Genomic DNA, 26,874 nt, shown 5'->3' with positions numbered 1-26,874 from the left:
AAGATGAAATTTTTACAGTAATTTCTCTAGTGAAAACAGGACATACCAGGGCAGAGTACTGTTTTGTTTTGTTTTTACATTTTATAAATAACCTAGACGTAAAAGAGTACTGTTTTAAAACTCACTTCAAAAATTTGCTGGGGAGAAAGGCAAGGGGCATGTTCCTGGCTTCTTGAACAGTAGTATGTCACTCAAGAACTTGAAGGGACTTAAGGTTTGCAGGGCAGCCTTGAAAAGTTCATACCAAATGTGGTCTGCAGTCATTTTTTGTCCAGACCTTCCTGTGTGTTCAGACTTGTGGTATCTGTGAGGCTCCAAATACTCTTTGAGTTCACCATATTTCCACTACTCTTTTGTGTTCTTACTACCGAAGTCCTGAACTTGTGTCAGGTCTTCTGTATATCAAGTTCTTGAGCCCTGCCTTGCCTCTCCCCACTTTTCACCTACAAAGGTTTCTGGGCCTAGAATTGAACTATTAGTTTTGAAACTTTTAGTGAAGCACCAACTGCTAAAACCAGTGCTTGCTTATTACTATTCTGTTTAGACTCAAATTGAATGAAGAAATGTCAGAAGAAAGCATCTTACTAGGGCCCTCAAAGCTGTGCCAAGTTATCTTTAAGATTAAAATTGTATACCTTGAACAATGTAATTTAACAGAAAAAAGTCAAATGACAATTTTAATAGACTTTAAAACAGTGTACAAGTATAAAACACTGGTTTTGTATTTCAAAAGTTGGAGGAAGATATCCAGTCATTAAACAGTCTACAAAACATATGCCAGTAGATTACATAAAAGACTATGTACAATATAAAAAGAGCTGAAAACAGTCTTCACTGTAAAAATAATTTAAAACAAATTTTTCAATTTAAAATATCATCTATAGCACAAACACACATCATGCAAATGGAAAACTAAATAAACTGCATTCTTTAGTGTAGCCAAATAATTCAGATTTAAACGTCTTTTAGGTAGGGAAGTGGCCATTCAACAAAATTTTTCTCTCTGGCAGTAATGGTCCTAGCTGGGTATTTAAAGAACAGCTATATTTCAAACCCTTTTTAAAAACTGTAATAAATACTAAAGCAACATAGGAATACTTTATAATTTGGGAGTAATGTGGGGTAAAGGTCTGGAAAATAAATTGCTCAGTGCAATTTTATAAAGTATGAACTTTTTTTGGAAAAGCTAAGAAGCTTCTGCAGCTGGAAAAGTTTGATCTCTAGTTTTAAGGCAGGCTAAGCTTTTTAAATAAAGGTGTTGCAGAAACTAATTTCATTCATTATCTATTCTATTGCAAGTTACATCATGTTGATCTCTGCAATACTAGGCTAGCAGTTTGGTGTTTATTACACCAAATCCTCCCAACAGGAGACCTGTACTTACTGGCTGAGTTATAATTAACATCTTAGTACTTTGGAACCGTAATCAGGGGCCTGTTGCTCCCCTCATTAATGGAAAAGAAAAGCAGCGGTCCAAAATATTACACTCTCCCCAGATGAAGTACCATTATTATAGATTCATAAAGGCTTTGCATATTCACATCTTGGCAGTTTAATACTTGTGGGAAAGAACTGATGCACATTTTACCACAGTGACAGGTATTTAAACAAGGGCAAATTTTTCTTGAATCGAAGGGTACCCAGGCAGGCACTACTGTTTCTAAAGCAATTGAAAACATTTCCAAAGCATTTATTTTTTTCAGGTTAGTTTTAGGAGCCAATATAGACATTTCCTACATGTCCACAGGAAGTACAAAAGCCATCTTCATTTCAACAATACAATATTCCTGAAACTCTTAGCACCAAGTCTTACTTTAAAAAGCAAAGACAAGAGAGTGCTCTCCCACATATTGTTGACTTCCTTCTACACACTGCATGTCATGAGATTTTTAAAAAGTTAGCTGCCACAAGTTTTGGAAAATGCCAGTGTTTAAAAATAGGTAATTGTGCTAATAAAGAATCAAAAGTTTAGCAGAACAGACATTTAAGGAGTTCAAACCATTCAATGTTATAAAGAAAAGTGTGAAAATACCGTTCTTTGGTCTAGATAAGCTGTTCCCTTTAATTTAACATTCCAATGGCTTTTGAAAACTTTAAAATGTTGAAACTCACTAGGCAAGAACAAAATTATATATACATATGGATGTATCATACAAATGAACCTTTAAAAGAAAGTTTTGACCAACAGGTGATTAAAGATACTTAGTACCCTTCTTTTAAAAAAAGTTAGTGTTGAGTGTACAAGTACAGAAATAAGAAGTTAAAAATTACCCATGGAAAAAAAAATCCATTTTACCAGTCTATAAATATTACACCTTTCTGGTTTCCTTGCTCTGTTGAATTCACAAGTAAACATTCATTTTGACATGCTAAAGTTCCTAATGCTGGTGGAACAATTCTTGTACCTAGACAATTATTACATTATGATTTGTTTGATGGATAGTTAATGTCTGTTGCTTCCTGTTTCATGGATAGAGCTTCACTGACTGCCTCTTGATCACCGCCACCAATTCCAAATCCAGTTCCTCCAGCTCTGTCATTAACATCAGCTTCATCTTCCAAACCATTGTAAAATTCTTCAATCTCACTTTCATCCTCCAAGTGTTCTTCTAAACTTGGACTCTGGCATGTTCCACTATCACTGTTACTGCCACAAGAACTAGAGGATAAGATGTCATCTTCAGAGTCTGAATATACCTCAGCGCCATGAAAAATATAACGATTTGGTGGTAAGAATAGATATTGGTTACCTGAAATACAATAATAAAAGAGAAGTAAGTTATTCCCAGTTTTCTAAGACTAAGACTGGTCCGATTATAGATTCCAGCTCTGCCTTTTACCTGAGTATCCATACTAGATGCTATTACTAGAGTGTTCTTCAAAAACTAAGCACTCACTTCCGGCTGCAAATCTTAGTTCTGTTTTCATATTTGGGCAGTCAATCTCTCTGCCTCCATTTCCTCATCTGGAAAATTAATTTTCACAACTCTATCAACTAAGTATGAATAACTATATAGAACCATATTCAAAAAAGGTTACTTAACCAATTCCTTTGAACAGAATTCATCACATGAAATATCCAGGCCTGCCGACATTACTCAGTTCGTGTTCACTGAAAAGAACTTCTCTAAAGCACATAGTATGCCTTCAAAGCACCTTCATTATTTTCAAATACCTTTAATTCCATAATGGCCTCACCACCTATTCAGAAGTGTATTTCGCAGGCAATGGCATCACCTGAGAGTTTATTAGAAAGTTTAGATTCTCAAGCCCCACCACCCACATACTGAATCAATCTATCTTTACCTAAGTCCTAGACAAAGTAGGAGAAACACTGATCTAGCATTGGACGTTAATCTTTCTTTTCCAACCTCCTCCCAAATTTGCATTCATAGTTTAAGATATGACCTGTGATGGTGAGGACAATTCCTCTCTCCCCTAAGTTAATGGGTTCCAGGTTAATAGAGCACCCCTTGGTGTGAACCTGAAATTTTTTTTAAAGATTTTATTTGAGGTGCCTGCGGGGCTCAGTGGATTGGGCCTTTGCCTTTGGCTCAGGTCATGATCCCAGAGTCCTGGGATTGAGCCCCGCATCAGGCTCTCTGCTCAACAGGAGCCTGCTTCCCCATCTCTCTCTGCCTGCCTCTCTGCCTACTTATAATCTGTCAAATAAATTTTTTTAAAAATCTTTTTAAAATAAAGATTTAATTTATTTGACACAGAGATCGCAATTAGGCAGAAAGGGGGAAGCAGGCTCCCCGCCCAGCTGAGAACCCAAAGCAGTACTCGATCCTAAGACCCTGAGTGAGATCATGACCTGAGCCAAAGACAGAGGCTTAACCCACTCAGCCACCCAGATGCCCTGGGAACTTGAAATTTCAATGATGAAATAAATTTTCTGCCTTTGAATTCATAAAAACAAGTAACTTTTAACTTAAGCCTATTTATACACATAATAAATGTCATTATTTATTGCATCATATCCAAGACTGATTAACAAAAGCCTGGCTACGAACATAGTTGCTCTGAAGTGACACACCATCTGCGAAGCATATCTAGGTGGGTTTTTTTTTTGGTTTTTTTTTTTAAGATTTTTATTTATTTATTTGACAGACAGAGATCACAAGTAGGCAGAGAGGCAGGCAGAGAGCCTGATTCGGGGCTCGATCCCAGGACCGTGAGAGATCATGACCTGAGTCGAAGGCAGAGGCTTTAACCCACTGAGCCACCCAGGCGCCTCCATATCTAGGTTTCTCTTCAAAATGGCTTTCAAACTTTATTCCCCATCACGATGAGGTTCTCACTTTGAAACAACCTAATTTGTGCATAACAATTCTGATGTGAGCCCACAAAACTGATTTCACATTCCACTAGATCACAAACTGCAGTGTGAAAACCATGTTATTTCCTTCTATTTTGGGAGAATACACAGTATTCTTCAGTTTTCTAAGCTACTCATATCAACTTCCATGACTGGAAGAGAGAGTACCTGTATTCCGGCTGCTAACAGAAAAGCCCATCTGCTACTTATTATCTCTTGTAAGGGGCCCCAGCACATGGCTGTTGTTCATTTTACTAAAACGGTTTTTGTCCGTGCTTCTAAAAAATGCTTCATTCTGTGTTAGTCCCCTAATGAACAGAATAATCTACTATTTCTCAGCCCAAGAATCCTGTACCTGTTTGGTTTTTGGCTCTTCTTGGGAACCATCAAGACAGACTTAAAGTCTGCCTCATATATGCTCCCATATTCATTCTCCTTTACAACCCTGATCTCACCACCAGAAATCATGATAAACATAAATTAAGACTAGTGTGGTAATTTGTTTTTAACATCCAATTTTACACTCTACATCAGTTATCTTTTAAAATTTCTCTCACAATGCTGAAATACAGACTATTTTATCCCGTCTTTCAGATTAAGAAACAGCTTAAATAACTCTGCCCAGGTAGGTCTGAGACAAATCAGGTCTAATACCAAAGCCTGTTCCTTTAAGGCCTAAATTGGTAGAGAAAAATCTAAAAAATGCTCCAGGTTTAATCTTTGCTTCCTGGGGCCAGCAAAGAGTTTTCTGTTTGACCTGTCAAAAAGATACTCAAATCTATAGCACAAAAGTCTTCCAGTAAGTAGGCGGATGCTGTGTATAATAGACACCAGTATTTACCTGACTAAATAGTTTTAAGTGGACTCAATGCCCAGTTTGGGGCTTGAACTCACCACCCTAAGACCAAGAGTCACATGCTCTACCAACTGAGTTAGCCAGGTGTCCCTGAACAGCAACTTCTCTACTTCTGGCTCTTGCCACATTTGCAAACATAAGCATTCTTCTATGCTTTTCCTAGTTTCTTCTCCTGGGAAGATGTTCCCTCTTTTACCTCCCTACTTACTGTCCCAGACCAAAGTCAGAAGTTAGGTTTTTGGAAAGCCTTCTATAACCTAATCCCCTCCAAGTAGCATCTACATTTCTTATAACTATATGCAAACATCAACAAACTGACCACTGTATATCCAGAACTTAATACACAGTGTGCCTGGTATGGAAAATACGAAGTCTTACTCAAATGAACTAAAATTCATTTATGGTAATGATTAGAACAAGTAATATACTGTAAAAGAAATGGGACTTAATGTTTTAAAGTTATACAAGATTAGTGTGCCTGGGTGGCTCAGTCCTTAAGTGTCTGCCTTTGGCTCAGGTCATGATCCCAGCATCCTGGATCAAGCCCTAAATAGATCTCTGCTCCGTCCTCTCCCACTATCCCTGCTTGTGTGTTCCTGCTCTGGTTGTCCTCTCTCGCTGTCAAATGAATAAATAAAACCTTAAAAAAAAAAAAAAAAAGTTATACAAGATTGTTACATTGAAGTTACAATATATGTATTTTTTTACTTTAGGATTTTTCACACTACTTGATAAAGAGGTCTTATGAGTCAAAACAGGGTAGATGCGTTACGTTTCTATGCACTAAAATAAAGTAGCAGAAAGGGAAATTAAGCAATCCTACTTAAAACTGCATCAAAGACTTAAAAGATCTAGAAGTAAGTTTAACCAAGGTGGTGAAAGACCTACTATGTTCATGGATTGGAATTAGTATTATTAAAATGTCCACATTATCCAAAACAATCTCTGATTTCAATCCAATTCGTATCAAAACACCAACAGCATTTTTCAGAACTGGAACAAATAATTCTAAAGTGTTTATGGAACCACAAAGACCCCGAATAGCCAAAGCAACCTTGACAAAGAACAAAACTGGAGGGGATCATGCTCCCTGATTTCAAACTGTAATATGAAGGTATACAGTAATCAAAACAGTACAAATTTAGCACAAAGACACGACACGAATCTATGGAACAGAGTGTCCAGAAATAAACCCAGACTTATATGGTCAATTAATCTGTGACAAAGAAGGCAAAAATATGCCATGGGGAAAAGACAGTCTAGTCTATCAATGGTATTAGGAAAACTAGACAGCTACACAAAGAAATAAACTCAACCACTTTCCCACCCCACATACAAAAACACAAAATGGATTAAAGACCTAAAAGTAATTGGGACTATATCAAACTAAAATTTTACATGTGAAGGAAACCAACAGAATAAAAGGACAACCTATGGACTGGGAGAAGATACTTAGCAAATGATGTATCCCAAAAGGGTTAACATCCAGATTATACAAAAAACTCCTGTAACAGCAGCAGAAACACTGGATGAAAAAAACTAGCAGAGTTAGTGCTAAATATGGGCGCCTGGCTAGCTCAGTCCATGGAGAACATGACTCTTAAGCTCGGAGTTATTAATCTGAGCCCCACAATGGGTGAAGGGATTACTTAAAAATAAAATTAAAAAACAAAAAATGGGTAGAGGCCCCATTTTCCCAAAGACAATATATAGATGGCCAACAGACACATGAAGATGCTAAACACATCACTATCCATCAGGAAAACACAAACTGAAACCTCAATGAGATCACCTAATACCTGTCAAAACGGCTATTATCAAAAAGACAAGAAAACTGCTGGCACAAATATGAAGAAAAAGGAACTCACAAACTGCTAGTGGGAATGTAACTGGTGTAGCCACTACGGAACACAGTACAGAGGATCCTTAAAAAAAAATAAACTAGATATAAAATTTCTACTTCTGAGTATTTTCCTTTAAAAAAGCAAGGATTTCTAATTCTGGGTATTTTCCTTTAAAAAAGCAAAAACACGGGGCGCCTGGGTGGCTCAGTGGGTTAAGCCGCTGCCTTCGGCTCAGGTCATGATCTCAGGGTCCTGGGATCGAGTCCCACATCGGGCTCTCTGCTCAGCAGGGAGCCTGCTTCCTCCTCTCTCTCTCTGCCTGCCTCTCTGCCTACTTGTGATCTCTCTCTGTCAAATAAATAAATAAATAATCTTTAAAAAAAAAAAAAAAGGCAAAAACACTAATTTGAAAAGATAGAAGTACCCTTATATTCACTGCAATACTTACAATAGTCAAGATATAGAAGCAACCTAAATATCCATCAACAGATAAGTGGATAAAGAAAATGTGTTGTAGGGGTGCCTGGGTGGCTCAGTGGGTTAAAGCCTCTGCCTTCGGCTCAGGTCATGATCCCAGAGTCCTGGGATCGAGCCCTGCATCGGGCTCTCTGCTCGGCGGGGAGCCTGCTTCCTCCTCTCTCTCGATCTCTGCCTGTCTCTCTGCCTACTTGTAATCTCTGCCTGTCAAATAAATAAATAAAATCTTTAAAAAAAGAAAAGAAAATGTGTTGTATATATTACAATGAAATATTACTCAGCCATAAAGAAGAATAAAATCCTGCCATTTGCGACACAGATGGACCTGGAAGACCTAAAGGGTATCATGCAAAGTAAAGTATGTCAGAGAAAAGACAAATACCATACAGTTTCACTTACATGTAGAATCTAAAAAGCAAGACTCATAAAAACAGAACTGGTGGTTGCCAGAGAAGGGAGGGTGGAGTGTCATACTAACTTTGTATGGTGGCAGTTCTACACTTAATCATGGTAAGCATTTCCCAAGGTATATAATCACCATGTGAAACATCTGAAACGAATTATTTTGTGTCACCAATATAAAACAAAAAACTGGGTAGATGCTATTCCTAATACTCTGTGGAGATGGATCAGATGTTTTCTAGATCTGAGACAATACAGCATAGTGATTCAGAGGACAGGCTTTGAGGACAGACCTGGAATCCAAACTGGCTCTTCCATGTCCTGTTATTGCGCAGGGTCCTTACACTTCTATAGTCCTCAGTTTCCCCACCAAAAGCAGACAAATAGTAATAGTTCCTGCCTCATGATATTAAAATCAAATTATGTATATAAATAAAGCAGCTGCCCTATGGTAACCACCCAAATCTGAGTCATCTGTTCTACCAGCTAAAGCTCACCAGACAATGGCAGAGTACAATTTATTTTCCAATTTTCTTCTCAATTCAATGCTTACCTTCTCATTCGCTGGAGGAACACAAGATACAGAGAACACTTTAATTAATACACTGTCTTCCCCTACTGTAAGATACCACTGTTTAAACCTTTTTCTAGGTTAAATTCTCAACTTTACAGTTTCTCTAAACACAACTGTTACATCCAGCTGCATAAAGCTACCCTCTATCAACTAACCTGCCAAAATTGCTTATTTCTTGCAAATATTTTGTTAAAATAATTACACCTTCAAAATGATAAAAATAAGGGGTGCCTAGGTGGCTCAGTGGGTTAAGCCTCTGCCTTTGGCTCAGGTCATGATCTCAGGGTCCTGGGATCGAGTCCCACATCCGGCTCTCTGCTCAGCAGGGAGCCAGCTTCCCCCTCTCTCTGCCTGCCTCTCTGCCTACTTGTGATCTCTGTCAAATAAATAAATAAAATCTTAAAAAAAAATGGTAAAATAATTATACCTCCAACAGCATTTCCTTACCATCAAGCCGTTTGCTAATCTGCTCCTTTGCAAGTCTAGCTGGCCAGCACTTCCTCACCGAGTCAGCAACTAAAGTTCTTTCATTTTTCTCCCCAGTATTAGAGCCAACATTCCTCACATCTGGACTTTCCACCTGTTCAGTAACGCTTTCATTGTTCTTAGTAGGATTCTGTCCTTCCTGTGATTTTTCTTCCATACAATCATTTGACTCGGACACACCAGGATCATCAACATTACTCTTGGATGCTTGGTCTAAAAGTTTAACAATCACTGAAGAATGTGGTGGTGAAGTTCTTTCTGGTGAACTTGAGTCTTCTGAAATATTAAGAGGTGTGGGTGGCAACTCTGACAAATGAGCCAATTCTTTCTGTGTTCGTGGAGGTTTTTCAGTAATTTCTGAAAGCTTTACAGGGTTGCAGCAAAGTTTGGCATATTCACCACCTAACCTATGACATAATTCATTTATTATGACATCACAGTCTCCAAGAAGCTCTACATCAAAATGCAGATGAGGCAAAGGTTCTCTATTTATTAATATCTGAGGCACTTCATGGGGTATGGAACCTAAAAATGAGATGAAAAATGCATTAGAAAAAGAGAAGGGAGCTAATAAAGCCACAATAAAAACTCTATACAAAATCTAACATGCTCCCATTACCAAAAAAGAAACCAGTCACTACTATTTAGCCAAGCCATCACATTTCCTACCAAGCCATCAAATAAAGAGATGAGCAGTTAAGCATCTTCGTAAAATTTCAGGTCCTGTTTCCCATCACCTGATTACCTCTGAGCAATCTTCTCAGGCTTTTCTACTGTGTACCTCAATTTCCTTGACTGTATAATGGGTACAGTACTTGCTCACAAGGTTGTAGTCAGAATTCGTCAAGTGCATAGAAGAGCTCTCGGCACATAGTGATGATTACTCTATCAAAACAGCTCCTGATACAATGTGTGGAAATTCATTCAAGTCCATTTTCCACCATTATATACCTGTGTTTTACATCGTTTAAAAATAACTTCTGGGTATCAGCAACCCACTATTAATACTGCCCCACAGAAAGCTTTTAAGAATGTCTCTGCTTACCTTTAAAGAGAAAAAATAACTAAAAAATAAGGTATTCGTTAAATTTTATCCGATATTCTGGGCATCTAGGTGGCTCAGTGGGTTAAGCCTCTGCCTTCGGCTCAGGTCATGATCTCAGGGTCCTGGGATCGAGTCCCGCATCGGGCTCTCTGCTCAGCAGGGAGCCTGCTTCCCTCTCTCTCTCTCTCTCTCTCTGCCTGTCTCTCTGCCTGCTTGTGGTCTGTCTCTGTCAAATAAATAAATAAAATCTTAAAAAAAAAATTTTTTTTAATCCTATATTCTGTCAAAGAATTTCACAGCTATTTTGGGAAGACTGAAACTGATAAAGCCATCACATGCAGATAGGAAAAAAATGCAGAATTGAAGAGTTGAACTCCTGTTTCTTCCAACTGTTTGCTCTGGCTTGCCTCTATGATTGCTCATGCAGAGTTCTAATTTAATTCTCTGAAAGAGTCTGATATTCTCGGGATGGCCAGGTTGCTCAATCTGTTAAACATCCTCTTGGTTTCAGCTCAGGTCATGATCTCAGGATCCTGAGATCAGCCCATGTTTGGGCTCCCCATTCAGTGTGGGAGTCCAGTAGGGAGTCTTTTCCTCCTCCATCTCCCTTCCCCCCTGCTGCTCCTCCTGCATGCATGTACTCTAAAATAAATAAATAAAATCCTCTTAAAAAAAAAAGTTTGGGGGCTTCTAGGGGGCTCAGTTGGTTAAACATCTGCCTTCGGCTAAGGTCATCATTCCAGGTTCCTGGGATTGAGGCCTGTGTCAGGCACCCGAGGAGACGTCCATGCATTTGCTCTCTCTCAAATAAATAATTTTTTAAAATCTTAAAAAAAAGTTTGATATTCTTTTCCCCTCACCTTTTAGGGCACACCTCATGCAACTGAATTTAGTCACTCTATCTTCCTCTCCCCTTGCTTCCTCATTAGAGGGAGAAAAGAGATAATATGAGAGCACATGTTAAATATTCCTGAGAGTAAAAGGGACTTAAATTATATTTGAGCTTTCTAAAACACACAAAATCCCTTATGGGTAAAGTTGATCCACATACAATGATTATGACAAGGCATGACTGTTACTTTTTTTTTTTTTTTTTTTTTTTTGAGAGAGAGGGAATCCCTAGCAGGCACCATGCCCAGCATAGGACCACATGACCCTGACATTAGGACCCCAGTTCGGACACCCAACTGACTGAGCCACTCCTATACCTCAAGGCATGACTGTTACTCTCATAAAAACAGACCAATAATATTGAGCCCCCAAATACTCTTACGTGAGTATATTACACTTCTAGATATCTAACTAAACATACAAACTTATTGGAACTAAAAATCAACTACATTTGAACGATCAACAACTATAATCAAATTAAGACTAGAAACACATAGATTAAGGACTGTTTCCTAAGTGTATGTAAATTAGCTGAAGCTAACTCCTATCGTAATAGAAACACACTCCACTGAAAAAGCTATTTCCCCTTGTTTTAGTTTTTCCCTTTCCCAAACCCTGCACCAAAAAGATTAACCAATCTCCACAAATATGAACATCACCAAGAAATAAAGTTTGGCTCTTCACCACTCTTTAACCCACAGAGAAAATAAGATCATTGGGGTCCACTGTAGAGACCCACAACCTATGGCAATCTGTACAGAAATATGCTGTAAAAGTTATCACCAACTTACTTGGAATTAGTGCTACTGGTCTTACTTTCAGGGAAGACCCAATAACAATGAGGAGATCAACTTCATCTTTGTCATACTTCATGGCTCTATGAAACTGCTCTGGTAAATTTTCACCAAAAAAGACAATCTCTGGTTTCATGATAGCAAGTGGCTCATCTGCTGGGCATCTAGGACAACGAGGAACCACCTACAGGTTCCAGATTTTGGTTGAGACAGGAAAAGGAAAAGCACTCAAGTTAGAAATAACACACACTTCGCAAGAATGCATTTCCAAATTATCAAAGCTGAATCACTATATTGTAGTGAAACTAATATAAATACTATTAATTATACCAGAATTAAAATTAAAAACTTAAAGAATAAAATTCCCACATAAAAAAAGTATTTTCAAACAAGTGTAGAAGCATATGAAATAAGCCATGTGTTTAAGTCCTGGGCGGGGGAGGGGGGGGGGCGGGGGGGCGGGGGGGAATTATCAAAGAAGAAAAGCTATGGATAAATAGTAGGGAAAACTGAATACAACCATCAATGGCAATGTCAACCATCAATGACTTTACCAACATACAATGAAATACAATGGTGTTACTGTCTCAGTATGTAGCTATTGTAATATCCTTGAAGACCTACATTTGATATTTAAGAGTCCACCACGGATTAAGAAAAACCAACACTTGTATATATGTACACATATGACTTAATCCTCTCAAAAAATTTAAGACAGAGATTCCATTTTAATGTGCTCTTCTCCACTCATAATTATGTCTGATTAACTATATATGTGGCTAAGCACATAAAATTTCTGTCTGATGGTTCTTATTCTCTGCCATTATTTTCCCATATTTCTTTTTTGGAGGACAGCAATCATACATGAAATACCTTTTAGAGTAACTTTTTCAATGTTTTAAAGGAATACCAAGAACTAATGAACTAATTTAAAATTCAAAATACGACAGGCACTAAAGGGGAAAGTAAGAGAAACTCTAATATAGCAACACCTCATGTATGATTTGGGTTTTTAATTTTAACTTGGAAAATCAACCAATTTCATCATTTTAGAGACATTATAGAGCAGTGTTTTCAACTTAAAGGATTAAGTTGAAATATATATATATATAATATACTTATTTCATCAGCATTTCCAATGGTGATATTATCTTCCTGGCATCTTTCTATACTACACACTTTCAGAAAAAAAGGAAAAAAAAATAATGTGGAGGCAAAAAAAGAGACCAAAGATATGCACAATTCCTAAAATATGGGTGATAAATTACCTGATTAAAAATATCTCCTCGTACAGCTTCACAGTCTACTTTGTATTTACAAATCAGACAAGATGCTGTTGCAAAGGATCCTAAAAACCAATACACACATGCATTAGTAAATTACGTTTCTATTTATTTAAACATACCACAAAGATTATAAAGTCTGACCCCAGAAGAGAATTAAGATTCCACAGGGGACTCTCAGGGATGAATAATTAAAATACTTACACATAATAAATACAGACAATCCAGTCCTCAATTGAGATGCTGACATAGTAACACCTTCTAAAGCTATTCTTTTCAATAAAATAAACCAATTCCTCCAGAGCTAAAACTCTAGAGTTGGAAGGCTATAATTGTGTGACCTTAGCTTAATTAGTAGTTATACATTAAAAACAAGTTTTTTGTTTTTGTTTTTTAAAGATTTTATTCATCCATTTGACAGAAAGAGGGAGAGAGCACAAGCAGGGAGAGAAACAGACTCTCCGCTGAGCAGGGAGCCCCATGCAGGGCTCCATCCTAGCACCCTGTGATCACAACCTGAGCTGAAAGCAGACACTTAACTGACTGAGCTACCCACGCACCCCAAAAACAGTTTAGATACATAAGAAAATGGACTGCACCTACTTTAATTATCCTGGAATTAAGTGAAAGTCTTCTAAATTTCTAAATTCTATACATCTGAACTATCCATTTGTTTAGTTTCATAAACTAAAGAGGTCATGTTTTTCTTATATGTCAATATTAATTTTATAATCAAAGGAGGTTATTTAGAAGAATTTAACGGAATATAACTGCTACACCTTTTGAAACACAATAGGACATTAATCTGTACAATTAATTTGTACAATTAAGTATCAAGGCCAATAGTTCTGGTTAAATTTTTTTGTATTCTACTTTTTAAAATTTATCTAAACTGATAACATGACTAAATAAAAAAGCTTAATCTATTTCTGGATGGCAACCTACTTTCTAATCCTATTTTTTCCTATGAAACTAATTAAATAACAGAAAGCATTCTAAAGTTTACTAACCATGACACTGAATTATCCTCTGGATTCCCGCAACCTGTTCCAGTGTATCTATGTTCTGAGTATAGTTCCGAAGTAGTTTTCCTTCTTTATCTGACAAGGCTATGAATTTGTGACAGAGAGATGGTTGGAACTGTCCAGGATATATTTCCTATATAATGCAAAAGGCAAAAAAATGATTACAGTAAAGAAATAAGTATAACACCTGTCATGTTTAGGTTTAACCAAAAAACTACCAATGATAGTCCCCATGTATAAATAAATTTAAAAATACATGAGCATCTCAAAGCATCTAGATGGTTGCAACACACACCAACAAAAGGATTGCTGCTGTAATATGTATAAAACTCAGCTATTAGTGAACTTGCCCCTTGAAGAAAAAAGTCAACCCATAAGCATCTCTAATAAATGTTAACAGATATCTTAATAAAAGTCAGAAGAAATACACACCTGAGAATTTATCTAATTTTTTGTTGGCTGCAAATTCAGGGTTTTTTTTTTTTTTAAGGAAAAAGAAAAGTTTAAGTTGAAATTAAAGCTATCAAAGATATGGTGACTTCTTTTAAAAACTAAAAGGCACTGTCAACACAATATTAAAAGTTGTTTATTCATCATTCATTATAAATATCAACCTGTTGGAAGTTTAAAGCTAAAGTTTTAATTCCTTACCAAAATTGTTTTCCTTCCACTGCACAGGCACATACTGGTATAGTATAGAGTTGCTCATGAATGCTGAGTTGCTGGATTTTGTGTGTGTGTTTTTCCCCCCAAATAATGCTTCAATGCTGTTTCTTCTTTAAAAACAAAGAATTCAGATATACACATGGCAAAAAGATCAGAGAAAAAGTATCAATTTTGGTCCTCTCAACTTTTGACAGTGTTTTTATTAAATTTCATTTAGTAAGTGACTATGGCAAAGGAAGTTTCTTCTCTACTTTCTTCTTTAAAGTAGTAATGCTACCTACTTCCTTACCATTCATTACAGCCTCTAACCTATTACAATGCTAGCAAAAAATCAGACACAACCGTAGGTCTGTCAATAGGGGACCGGTTGTAGAAATATATTACATCCATAATAGTGGAGTATGCAGCCATTAAAATGAATGTGAGAGGTCTAGATGTACTGACCTGGAAAATGGTCCAATGACATGTGAAAAAAAGCAAGTTAGTCACCAGTGTGTAGAGTTTTGTTTTTGTTGTTTTGTTATTAAGCAAAAATAGAAATTAATATGCACATGTCTATAGATACATTCACACAAACACCAAGTCAAGGATACAAAGAAGCTATTAACAGAGGTGGGGAAATGTTCAACTTCTGACGTTATACAAAAAACTTTAATAAGATTATAGAGGACTTTACTTTTCACCTAGTTAGTATTTCAAATTTTAAGAAACTCTCTACAGGGATACCTTTTAGGCAAAAATAATAAGCAAATCTCCTCACCACCGCCATATACATATTCCTATGTTACTGAAAATATTATACCAAAACCCCAAAATTCTGCCTCACATCCAAATTTTTATCATGAATTTCACTGACAACTTTGCAATTTAAGAAACAGACAATGCTTATAGAAAGAAGTAACAAGTGAAGGGCTTATTAAAGCTATGTTTATAGAAAACTGAAAGCTAACATTATGTTTTGAAGCACTACAACATGCTATACTAACTACTGTTTTCTCCCCGGAATGATTTGTTCTAGTACATTTAAAGGATTAATCATCATAATTATTTACTAAGCTCTCTGGAAATGATTATTAAAAGTTTTTTAAAAAAAAAATATTTTTAGGTGGGCACCTGGGTGGCTCAGTGAGTTAAAGCTTCTGCCTTCAGCTCAGGTCATGATCCCAGAGTCCTGGGATCAAGCCCCGAATCCAACTCTCTGCTCAGCAGGGGGCCTGCTTCCCCCCCACCCCCGCCTGCCTCTGCCTGCTTGTGATCTCAGTCTGTCAAATAAATAAATAAAATCTTAAAATATATAGATATATGTAGATATAGATATATAAAATATATAGATATATAGTCATTAAGCATCTGCCTTTGGCTCGGGTCATGATCCCAGGCCAGGGTCCTGGGCTCAAGCCCCACATCAGGCTCCTTGCTTGGCGGGAAACCTGCTTTCCCTCTCCCACTCCCCCTGCTCGTGTTCCTGGTCTCACTGTCTCTTGGGGTCAGATAAATAAGTAAAATCTTAAAAAAAACTTATTTATATATATATTTATATATATAAATATACATATTAATATATGTAATATATACTTTTTTTTTACAACAAATATTATGATATATGAGGCTACAGAAAAATGGATTCTAATAAGGAACATGAGAACAACATGCCAAACTCATAACATGAACAAATGACTACCTAGAGAGCAGGTTTGGGGAAGCAAGAGTACCAAGACTCTACCCTCCTGGAATGAACTTTTCTGTGTCTTATCATCCCCTATTCCTCTATTTATATATATGTATGTATATGTGTGTATGTTTTCTTTTTTTTTTTTTTTTTAAAGTAGGATCCATGCCCAACATGTGACTTGAACTCATCATGCTCTACTGACTAAGCCCGCCAGGTGCCCTCCCTATTCCCTTTTTAAAGAGGAAGGTAAGAAGCACAAAGATGTGCGGGACATCAGATTCAGTTCTACACTCCACAGTTTCCCTTCATGTCCAATCCATGAGAGTTCAGGGTAGTTTAGCCCTTAAAGTTACAAATCAATTTCTGTATTTGGGGATAACTTACAAATATTTTAAGCCTACATTTTATTATGTGAGAACCTAAATGACTTGAATCTTAACTTATTTTCTTCCGAATATACAGTGGACCATGTCTGAACCATAAGATTTAAATACTGTGTTCAAGGGCGCCTGGGTGGCTCAGTGGGTTAAGCCTCTGCCTTTGGCTCAGGTCATGATCTCAGGGTCCTGGGATTGAGTCCTGCATCAGGCGCTCTGCTCAGCAGGGAACACCCGAAATGTACACTTGTGGAATTATAGTACACCAGTGGATGAACTGCTTCCCTTTCTCTCCCTCTGCCTGCCTCTGACTCTTAACATGAAGTCTGCTAAAAGCCAAATGGCTGAGGCTAAAACTTTCAGATAAAAGTACGGACTGAGAGGCCTTGGTGGCTAAATCAGTTACACATGTGACTTCAGCTCAGGTCATTATCTTGGGGTCCTGGGCTCCCTGGTCAGTGGAGAGTCTGCTTTTCCCTCTCCCTCTGCTATCCCTCTCTCTCAAATATATAAATCTTAAAAAAAAAAAAAAAAAAAGGTCACAAAAGTATGGACTGATCTTCTTTGTTGGAACTGTCTGTTCTCAGACAGACCATCCCAAATCTCAACATCCCGAAGCATTATTAGGGAAACAATCATGTGAACTAGGCCACTCTGTTACTGCCACAGGAGTACTTATAGATTAGAATGAACTGGGACCAAATGCTGAAATGCTATTAAGAAGATGCATTGCTTCCATGCAGATGTACCCAGAAACAAGCACAAGAGAATTTCAATCAGTTAAGCTATTAGTTACCACTTAATGAATTTTTAGCATGTACCAGGCATAACAGGAGTCCTTTATTTATTATAATGCTATAGAAGAGGTAAAAACCCACTGAAAAGGTGGGATGCCTAGGTAGCTCAGTCATTTAAGCATCTGCCTTTGGCTCAGGTCATGATCCCAGGACATGGAACTGAGTCTGCCAGGAGGGAGCCCGCTACTCCCTCCACCTGCCACTCCCCCTACTTGTGAGCATGGCCCCCTCTTTCTCTCTCTCTCCAATAAATAAATAAATAAATAAAATCCTCAAAAAAAAAATTTAACAGTTGGAAAGGCAAACAAAATACAGCAGCGTTTCTATATGGTCCACAAAGAAAAGCACATTTACTATCTGGCCCTATACTGAAAAGGTTTGCTGACTCTATTATAGACATATATATCCCCATTTTGCAGATGAACAAACTAAAGTACAGAACTTGCCAAAAGTCACAAGAACAAGTAGCAGAGCTGTCATTCAAATCAGTTCTGAAAACAAAGTGTGGTTCTTAATCATTATGCATGCTGCCTTTTCAATTTTGATCCCTCAACATCAAGCTTATTTCTCTTTTAGGCTAATAAGCACCACTTCTAGGTACTGTATTTTGCGTCTCTTCAAGGAACTGCTGCAAGCTTGAATTCCAATCACTATCTAACTTAAAAACACTCTTCAAGAATGCATGATGTCTCCACAAGTATAAGAAAGAAAAGCATCCCAATGGAAAAAAACAGCTAAGAATAAACAGGCAATTCAAAGTTATACACATGGCCAAGAGTAAAAAGCAGTCATCCACACTAATACACAAAAACACTAGTATGAGAAGATGCTAATTTTTATCTACTGAGATTTTTAATTGCCTTAAAAACAACTCCAGATATCCATTAATAGGAGACTGATTAAGTATATTGTAGTACAATTATAATACTATGCAGCCTTTTCTTAAAAATGATGTATATCTATTAAGTGCCATCATGAAACTATTTCCAAGAATATTAAGTAGGAAAAAAAGCAAGGTAGAGAAGAGGATGTGTGATTCTGTTAGTAATTATTTTTAAAATATTGAAAACTTAACATAATGTCCTCTTCTATATACACATCCAAGTTTACTCTTTTTTTCCTGGAAGGATACCCAAGAAAACATCTTACCATGGTAACTTTAAAGAGACTGGAGGTAGAGAAGACGGACTGGGGAAGCCAACTAACATGTCTTATACAGTTAGAATTTTTTAAACCACATATACAACACACACACACAAACACACATGTGCATGTGATTTTTTTCAAGTATTTTAATACCAATAGTGCACTGTGGAGGGTTTCTTAGGTATGTAGGGGGCAGGGGCATGCTAAATAAGCCTTCTAATACACTTCTGATAGGAGTATATTTTATTCCACCTTTCCAGGTAGCAGTGAGAAAAAACATACCAGGACTTTCAGCAATTGCAGTTTCAGGAATTTATCCTAGAAACACTGGGAACATACCAAGAAGGACAATCAGAGCAACACTATTTACAATAAAAGAAAAATAGGAAACACCCGAATGTACACTTGTGGAATTATAGTACATCAGTGGATGAACATTATGACCATTAGAAAGTATTCAAATATCTGAAAGAAAAAATTAAATGCGAAAGACTACAAATCCAGAGCAGTAGACAAAACAGCTCATTTTTATAACAAAAATATGCACTCAATAAATAAATTTTTAAAAATTCATTTGGGTATAAAACTATAGGTACGTTTATACAGAAGTGACCTACAAAAACAAAGGTACTAACATTATCTTCAGATAAATGGCACTCTGGCTTTTTTTTTTGGCTTACATTTTTTGATGCTAGGTGATGGGCTGGTTTTAAGAGATTAAGTTTCTAACTACAGAATCTGGTATGTTTGCACATTAACAAAGTGATCATTTTTTGAATATATACAAAGATGTTTGGAATTAAGTTCCTAAAAATTCAGTTCATATTTCCCCCTCTACTATTTGACTTTTAATCACTTTAGGGTAAAGGATATTCACTGAATTCAATATGGGATAGCATCTACACCCTCTGAACAGTCTTTTCTGACAACAGAAACTTATTTATAGATCCTCAGTTTCACCCTGACTCTTAATATAACCCCTCGTTTTTAAACAATTATCAGTCAATTATTTTAGACCCCTGAAAACCATGACCACAACTCATTATCAATCCTAACCTTTACTATGCACGAGGCTAATGGTTCAGAACACTGCTACACAGCTTTAATGTTGGGCTCAATTTTTCTTATATACAAGAATTCAAAGAGATACCCACAGGTAGACACACTGTAATACAATGGTGCTCAAACAGGTAGCAATTTTACAGGCGACACTTGGCAATGTTTGCAGGCTTTCTGACTGTAATGACTGGAAGGGAGGGTGTTATTAATAGCATTTAGTGGAAGAAAGCCATGGATGCTGCTAGACAGCCTACAATGCATAGGACAGTTCCTGATAGCAAATAATTATCCACCCCAAAATGTCAAAAGATTGAGAAACTTCTCTACTGAGCCAGCTGGAATTTCCCATCTAAATGAAATCTGTTTCCTTCTCAATAATTATATATAATCACTGCCTCAATATATGTGTAGAAATTCCTTCCTTCCAAAATGTATAAATTTCACCAGTAATATTTTTTCATGGTATCATATTAAATTTACTTTCTCCTAACAAACTAAAATCATCAGCCATCTTTATGAACTTTCTGGCCAGTTAGAGAAACTGATAAAAAAAACTTTAGGTTATGTATAGTACATAAATATTTTATTTATGTACTATTTTGAGAATCTAGTAAAATATTGTCTAAGTTTTACATATCCTTCCCACCCTCCATTTCTGTATATGATCTTTCATTCTTTGTCCTTATTTCCTGCTTAAGCCTTTTCCTATTCATTTTTTAGACCAAAATTAACTCAGTCTATTACCATTACTATCAATTTTAAGTGCTACTTCAGCAACTAAAAGCATTCGTTTAGGCAGTGTGAGAATTAAAGTATAATAATCCTATATGAATAGCAGTTACAAAGATTAATGTATTTGGCTCTTACCATAACTTAAATGAAAACTCAAAGCAATCATGCAGAATTAAATTTATATAAACAAAACTGAGAAAGGATGCACTTTATAAATGACTAAACTTAATTTTTTTCACTTTATTAACTAAAAAAATACACATAAAATCTTAAAACTTTTATAGAAGAAAAAAATGCTGCCCCCAAAACTTTTCTTCTCCCAGGGGTATGAAAGATGTACACAAGTGATTAAAAACATTATAACACATTAACAGCTGCCATTTTTACCATAACTCACTTATTTTCTCTTATGCATGGTCTAGATTTCTGTTAAGCTCATTTTTTAAAATTCCTATAATTTGTCCTTAGCAGAGTAATTCTGAATTGCTTCTACAGATTCTTACCTATCAAAGCTAGTTTAAGCTCAAACTGAGTATCCAGTTTGTAGATCAAACAACTAAAGTTTCTTACCCTTGCTATTTCAATTCTCAGTTACCACATTTTTCCAAGTGTCAGGTTACTTACTACTTTACTAGGCCATTTAATATATACTTAAGTTAGTTTGGGCAACGTGTTTCTTCTCAGAACACAGAATTTACAGCAAAAATCTAGTGAGCATTATATAAATGTACCAGTCAATCAACTTTTATCATAAAATATAAGTTTTAATATAAGTTAAAATATAACTTTTATCATAAAATAATTTCTATTTAATTGCTGGCCCTCTAAGTGTTAATCTCTGTTAATAACTAAAGCTATTATAATGTGAGTGTCTAAGTCCAACTCAAGAAACCTATAATTAAATGATACTTCACTTCTTCAAAAATCATGTAGTACCTACCACTAGCAGTGGAATATAAGAGCTTTTCTGAGTTATATAAATAGTCCTTGAAAGTCTGAAAGAAGTGCTCTTTAATTAAAAATCAGGTTCATTTAATTTCTAGATTTATGAAAAAATAGTCAATAATACAAAAGACCCTTATCAAGTATACTGAAGTTTAGCAATAACAATTTTACAATTTCTTTCCATAAAACCACTATAGAATAAAAAATAAAAGTTTTCTACTGACTAAAATCTCCTGGACATGGTTTAATTTAAACTTAAACTTTACAGGAGAGCTGCCCAATAGAAATATGTGAGCCATGTATAAAATTTAAAATTTCCTAGTAACCACATTAAAAACATGAAATTTTAATGTTTGACCCAATATCAAAAGCATTATTATTTCTACATATAATCAGTGTATATAAATATATATTGTTTTCTATTTTTTTCCACGTACTTCCAAAATCTGGTACATCTTCCACACTTATGTCACATCTCAGTACACTTGTGTACTCAACAACCCCATACAGATGAAGGATTCTGAATTAGTGCAGCTCTAAAGACTCTAGAGCAAAATAAAGCAAACTTGACTAAAATGCAACCTAAGAATCTTCATCCCTAAAAAGAGACTTTTGAGGCACATCCTCATGTGTTAAACTCTGGCTACCATAAAAATACAAGAGATTATAATTTTTATAACCCATAAAAATATATTAAAAATCAAAACAGTGATTTTACTTTCATAGGTCTACTCTACTGACCTCTAAAGTTAGCCTGAACAATGTAAAGGCCATTACTAAAACACAAACTTGAAAAATATGAAATAGTCTCTTTAAAAATAAGCTCAATCCTAAAATGAAAAGTAAACGATAGTCCACCCTTCTGAGAAGAAGAAAATTCTGATTGAAATGATTTTATTTCAGTGACCTTACTCTACACCAGTCCTAGGACCCAATTTACTAGACAATGAATGGTAAACTTAAGAAGCCTAAATGTGAATAAAATACATTTTCATGAGAAAAGGTCAAAGAACTAGAAAACTTCATAGTACCTTTGCAAACTTGAAGAATGGTCTTGGATCTTTTCTGAAATATTCAATATCAAACATTGCTTGAGGATCTGGAAGGTCTGGGAAGTCTATTGCAAGGCGAGCATAAATACCATCTCTTGACCTGAAGTCAGGTATTCCACAAGAAACAGAAACCTGAAATATGCATGGCATAATTTGTACAATTAAATCTTCTATATCTATGTTTATAATTGCTAGTTCATCATATAATTAGGGAAGAGCTGAAAAATATTTTACTTTAAAATTTATTTTGGGGAACAATTTCAAATTCAAATAAAACAAACACAAAAAAAAAAACAGTATAATGAAATCCATCACATTTTCCATTCATAATGGGGTAAGGAATTTTAAGTCAGGCTAATTTTTTTTTTCAGGCTAAATTTTAAACTTAAAGGTTTATGTTTAAAGACATAAAGCAACTGCAATTTGAGGACAGAGTAAACCATTTCAAATTATTTTAACTACAAAGCAGGCATGATTTTCTATCCCAGTCAGGTATTTGAAAAAATAAAAATTGTCATCTGGTCAAGGTTTTACTATTTCAATATTAAATTCCTGTATTTTCTTTAAAAATTCTATCATATAATATTTTAAATCTTAACTGACATTTCAAATCGGAATTTCAAAAGTTAACTTTTTGGGGCGCCTGGGTGGCTCAGTGGGTTAAGCCGCTGCCTTCGGCTCAGGTCATGATCTCAGGGTCCTGGGATCCAGTCCTGCATCGGGCTCTCTGCTCAGCGGGGAGCCTGCTTCCTCCTCTCTCTCTCTGCCTGCCTCTCTGCCTACCTGTAATCTCTCTCTGTCAAATAAATAAATAAAATCTTTAAAAAAAAAAAAAAAGATTCTCTTAAAAAAAAAAAAGTTAACTTTTTGTTTCACAATTTTATCAATTGACCCCACTCTAACCTCAGTAAAATAAGCTTTTCTAAATCACATCTGGGAACAAAGTAGAACTATTCTTGATAATTATTTATGATTAAATAGCACTCTGCCTTAACTCAAAATGGCAAAAAGCAAGACTGAATTTTACGCCAACAGTTGCTTGCCCTCGGTCATGTAACATATTCCGTTCTCAACACACACTAGCCTTAGGTAGCTAGTTAAGTGTGAACCCAAAGCGGAGCTAATGCCACCACAATCATATCTCCTTAAATTAAAATGAAGGGGGGAGCCTGGGTGGCTCAATGGGTTAAGACTCTGCCTTCGGGGGCGCCTGGGTGGCTCAGTGGGTTAAGCCGCTGCCTTCGGCTCAGGTCATGATCTCAGGGTCCTGGGATCGAGGCCCGCATCGGACTCTCTGCTCAGCAGGAAGCCTGCTTCTCTCTCTCTGCCTGCCTCTCCATCTACTTGTGATTTCTCTCTGTCAAATAAATAAATAAAATCTTAAAAAAAGGGGCGCCTGGGTGGCTCAGTGGGTTAAGCCGCTGCCTTCGGCTCAGGTCATGATCTCAGGGTCCTGGGATCGAGTCCCGCATCGGGCTCTCTGCTCAGCAGGGAGCCTGCTTCCCTCTCTCTCTCTCTGCCTGCCTCTCTGTCTACTTGTGATTTCTCTCTGTCAAATAAATAAATAAAATCTTTAAAAAAAAAAAAAATCTTAAAAAAAAAAAAAAAGACTCTGCCTTCAGCTCAGATCATGATCTCAGGATCCTGGGATCCAGTCCCACATCAGGCTCTCTGCTCAGCAGGGGGCCTGCTTCCCCCTTTCTCTCTGCCTGTCTGTCTACTTGTGATCTCTCTGTGTCTAATAAATAAGTAAAATCTTTAAAAAAAATAAAATGAAGGGGAGGTAGAAACCTGTTGCCTTCCCAACACTAAGTTACTTACTTATGAATACCAATTAGGTTCCTAATTTCCCCATAAAGATGGAACAAAAGCCCCAATTTTTCCATCAGACAGAGGCTAACACACTGCAACGCAAAAGTATTCCCTGCCTCTCCTTTAGGAGCTGTAGTGTAATAATAAGTAAAAACCTTGCCTTAACTCCACTTACTGTATTAACAAACAGAAGTCTTTTCTATGGTTGCTGGAGGTTTTTAAAGAAATGAACCAGTTTAACAACTGCTATAACATTTTTTTATATAGTAGTTTCCAAATACAAATTCTCATTATCATGTTAAGATAATTCTTCTACACAAAAAAATGTTTCTTATAGGGACGCCTGGGTGGCTCAGTTGGTTGGACGACTGCCTTTGGCTCAAGTCATGATCCGGGAGTCTCGGGATCGAGTCCCGCATCGGGCTCCCAGCTCCATGGGGAGTCAGCTTCTCCCTCTGACCTTCTCCTCACTCATGCTCTCTCTCACTGTCTCTCTCTCTCAAATAAATAAATAAAATCTTTAAAAAAAAAAAAAATGTTTCTTATAATTGAAAAAAGCCTAAGAAAAAAATCACACATCCCTCTTTTACTAGTGTTTTTTATACATCTTACATACCCCAGCTCCAGTCAGAACTATTATTTTTTTGCACTCTTGCAGTAATTTCACAGCATCTTCAATTGTATTAATATCTTTTCTTTTTTTTCTTTTTGGTGGTTCTGAAAGGATATTAATAACAATCTGCCACAGTGTCATATCATCCAATTCAGGTGGAGGAATTGTTTCTGGTAGCAAATCTTTAAGAATTGTTCGAGGATCTGTGCCAATCATGAGATGTTGCTGAACGAAAGTATATGGACCTACATCAAGAAGGAAAAGAATTAGAAATAATCCACCGCCAAGTAATTCAAAAATCTTTTTCTAAAATAATGAATTAGCAACCTTCAAAGTTTTTTTCAAAATAAAAAAAAAGGCAACATAAAGGTATTCATTCTTTAGAGCTAGTGCTCTCTCCCAATGAGAAATAAGGAGATGAAATTAAAAGATGTGCCAGCTCTTATAGCTTTTTTTTTTTAAAAAAGATTTTATTTATTTATTTGACAGAGTCAGATCACAAGTAGGCAGAGAGGCAGGCAGAGAGAGAGAGGAGGAAGCAGGCTCCCCGCTGAGCAGAGAGCCTGATGCGGGACTCGATCCCAGGACCCCGAGATCATGACCTGAGCCGAAGGCAGCGGCTTAACCCACTGAGCCACCCAGGCGCCCTCTTACAGCTCTTAAATCCAAACTCTCTTCTCCTATTTCTAAAAATAAAACCAAAATTCACTCTTCAGATCATTATGTTCTTTCAAATAAATATTTGTCATGTAAGACTTAAAAATTTAGTATGTTAAGCTGATTTGGGTCAAAAAACTTTCAGAATTATTCAAATGCTGATAATAATTACCTTCATTTACTGAGTAGTTATTTAATGTCAAGAACTGTCATTTACTAAATCACGTAAGTCTTCCTTAAAATATGTTTAATAGAGGGATGCCTGGGTGGCTCAGTGGTTTAAGCCTCTGCCTTCGGCTCAGGTGACGATCTCAGGGTCCTGGGATAGAGCACAGCATCGAGCTCTGCTCTGCTCAGCAGGGAGCCTGCTTCCTACTCTGTCTCTTCCTGCCTCTCTGCCTACTTGTGATCTCTGTCTGTCAAATAAATAAATAAAATCTTTAAAAAATATATATATATATATACACACACACACACACATATATGTATATATATATTTAATAGATAGGAAAACTGACACTGGGGCGCCTGGTTGGCTCAGTGGGCTAAAAGCCTCTGCCTTCGGCTTAGGTCATGATCCCAGGGTCCTGGGATGGAGTCCCACATGGGCTCTCTGCTCAGCAGGGAGCCTGCTTCTTCCTCTCTCTCTGCCTGCCTCTCTGCCTACTTGTGATCTCTGTCAAATAAATAAATAAAATCTTTTTAAAAAAATAAAATTAATTAATTAGTTAATTAAGAAGACATTAAAAATCATAGTTCGATCAGATATAAAAAGAGAGGACTGGCATTTACAATAAATTTGCCAATTCTACCTCAAAATTTAATTTTAAAACAACTTTTTCTCTATTTCTTTATTACTATCATCCTGGTTTAACCTAAAATCATGTCTTATACCGTAAATACTATAATCATCTCCAATGAACCTTTGCCCCTTTGAAGTCAACCTATACACAGTATAGATTTTTTTTAAATGATCTTTTAAGAGAAAAAGTGATTTTAAGAGAAAAAGAAGGTCATTATATGATAAGAGGGTCAATGATATCAACTTTTAAATTTCAAATTCTGATTGTTGCTAATATAAAGAAATACAGTTGAGTTTTAAATGATCACGTATCCTATAACTTCGGTCTAATCATTTAATTCTGGTAGCTTTTTTTTTTGACATTTCCATCCAATTTTTACTTAGATGAACTTGTCTACTGCAAATAGTAACAGCTTTTATCTGTCTTTCTAATACAGACTCCTTTATTTTTCTTATCTATTATAGTGGCTAGAACCTCTAGGACAATATGGAATTAAAAAAAAAAAAAAAAACTACCAGGATTAAATGTCTATGGCTAAGATCTAG

At 36.3% G+C, this 26,874-nt stretch overlaps 1 protein-coding gene across 2 annotated transcripts in view; it reads right to left on the bottom strand.

Annotated features, from left to right (window-relative positions):
• Positions 1-664: 664 nt before the first annotated feature.
• The window catches only part of SIRT1 (sirtuin 1), a 29,939-nt gene continuing 3,729 nt past the window's right edge, over positions 665-26,874 (bottom strand). Inside the window, exons 3-9 of one of the 2 annotated variants that reach the window (XM_044239625.1) lie at positions 24,873-25,114; positions 22,424-22,576; positions 13,984-14,131; positions 12,959-13,038; positions 11,688-11,874; positions 8,922-9,485; positions 665-2,750 (exon numbers count right to left, since the gene is read on the bottom strand). In XM_044239625.1, coding sequence (XP_044095560.1) covers positions 2,422-2,750; positions 8,922-9,485; positions 11,688-11,874; positions 12,959-13,038; positions 13,984-14,131; positions 22,424-22,576; positions 24,873-25,114 — 1,703 coding nt within the window. In that variant the 3' untranslated portion in view covers positions 665-2,421. Of the gene's footprint in view, positions 2,751-8,921; positions 9,486-11,687; positions 11,875-12,958; positions 13,039-13,983; positions 14,132-14,649; positions 14,775-22,423; positions 22,577-24,872; positions 25,115-26,874 lie in introns of those variants that run through there. The other variant, XM_044239626.1, reaches the window with a different exon arrangement.

Source organism: Neovison vison, chromosome 2 (assembly GCF_020171115.1).
Source record: "Neovison vison isolate M4711 chromosome 2, ASM_NN_V1, whole genome shotgun sequence".
In the NCBI taxonomy this organism is placed as follows: Eukaryota; Metazoa; Chordata; class Mammalia; order Carnivora; family Mustelidae; genus Neogale; species Neogale vison.
Note: the sequence above shows the minus strand (reverse complement) of the source record. Positions and strands in the feature narration are given on the sequence as shown.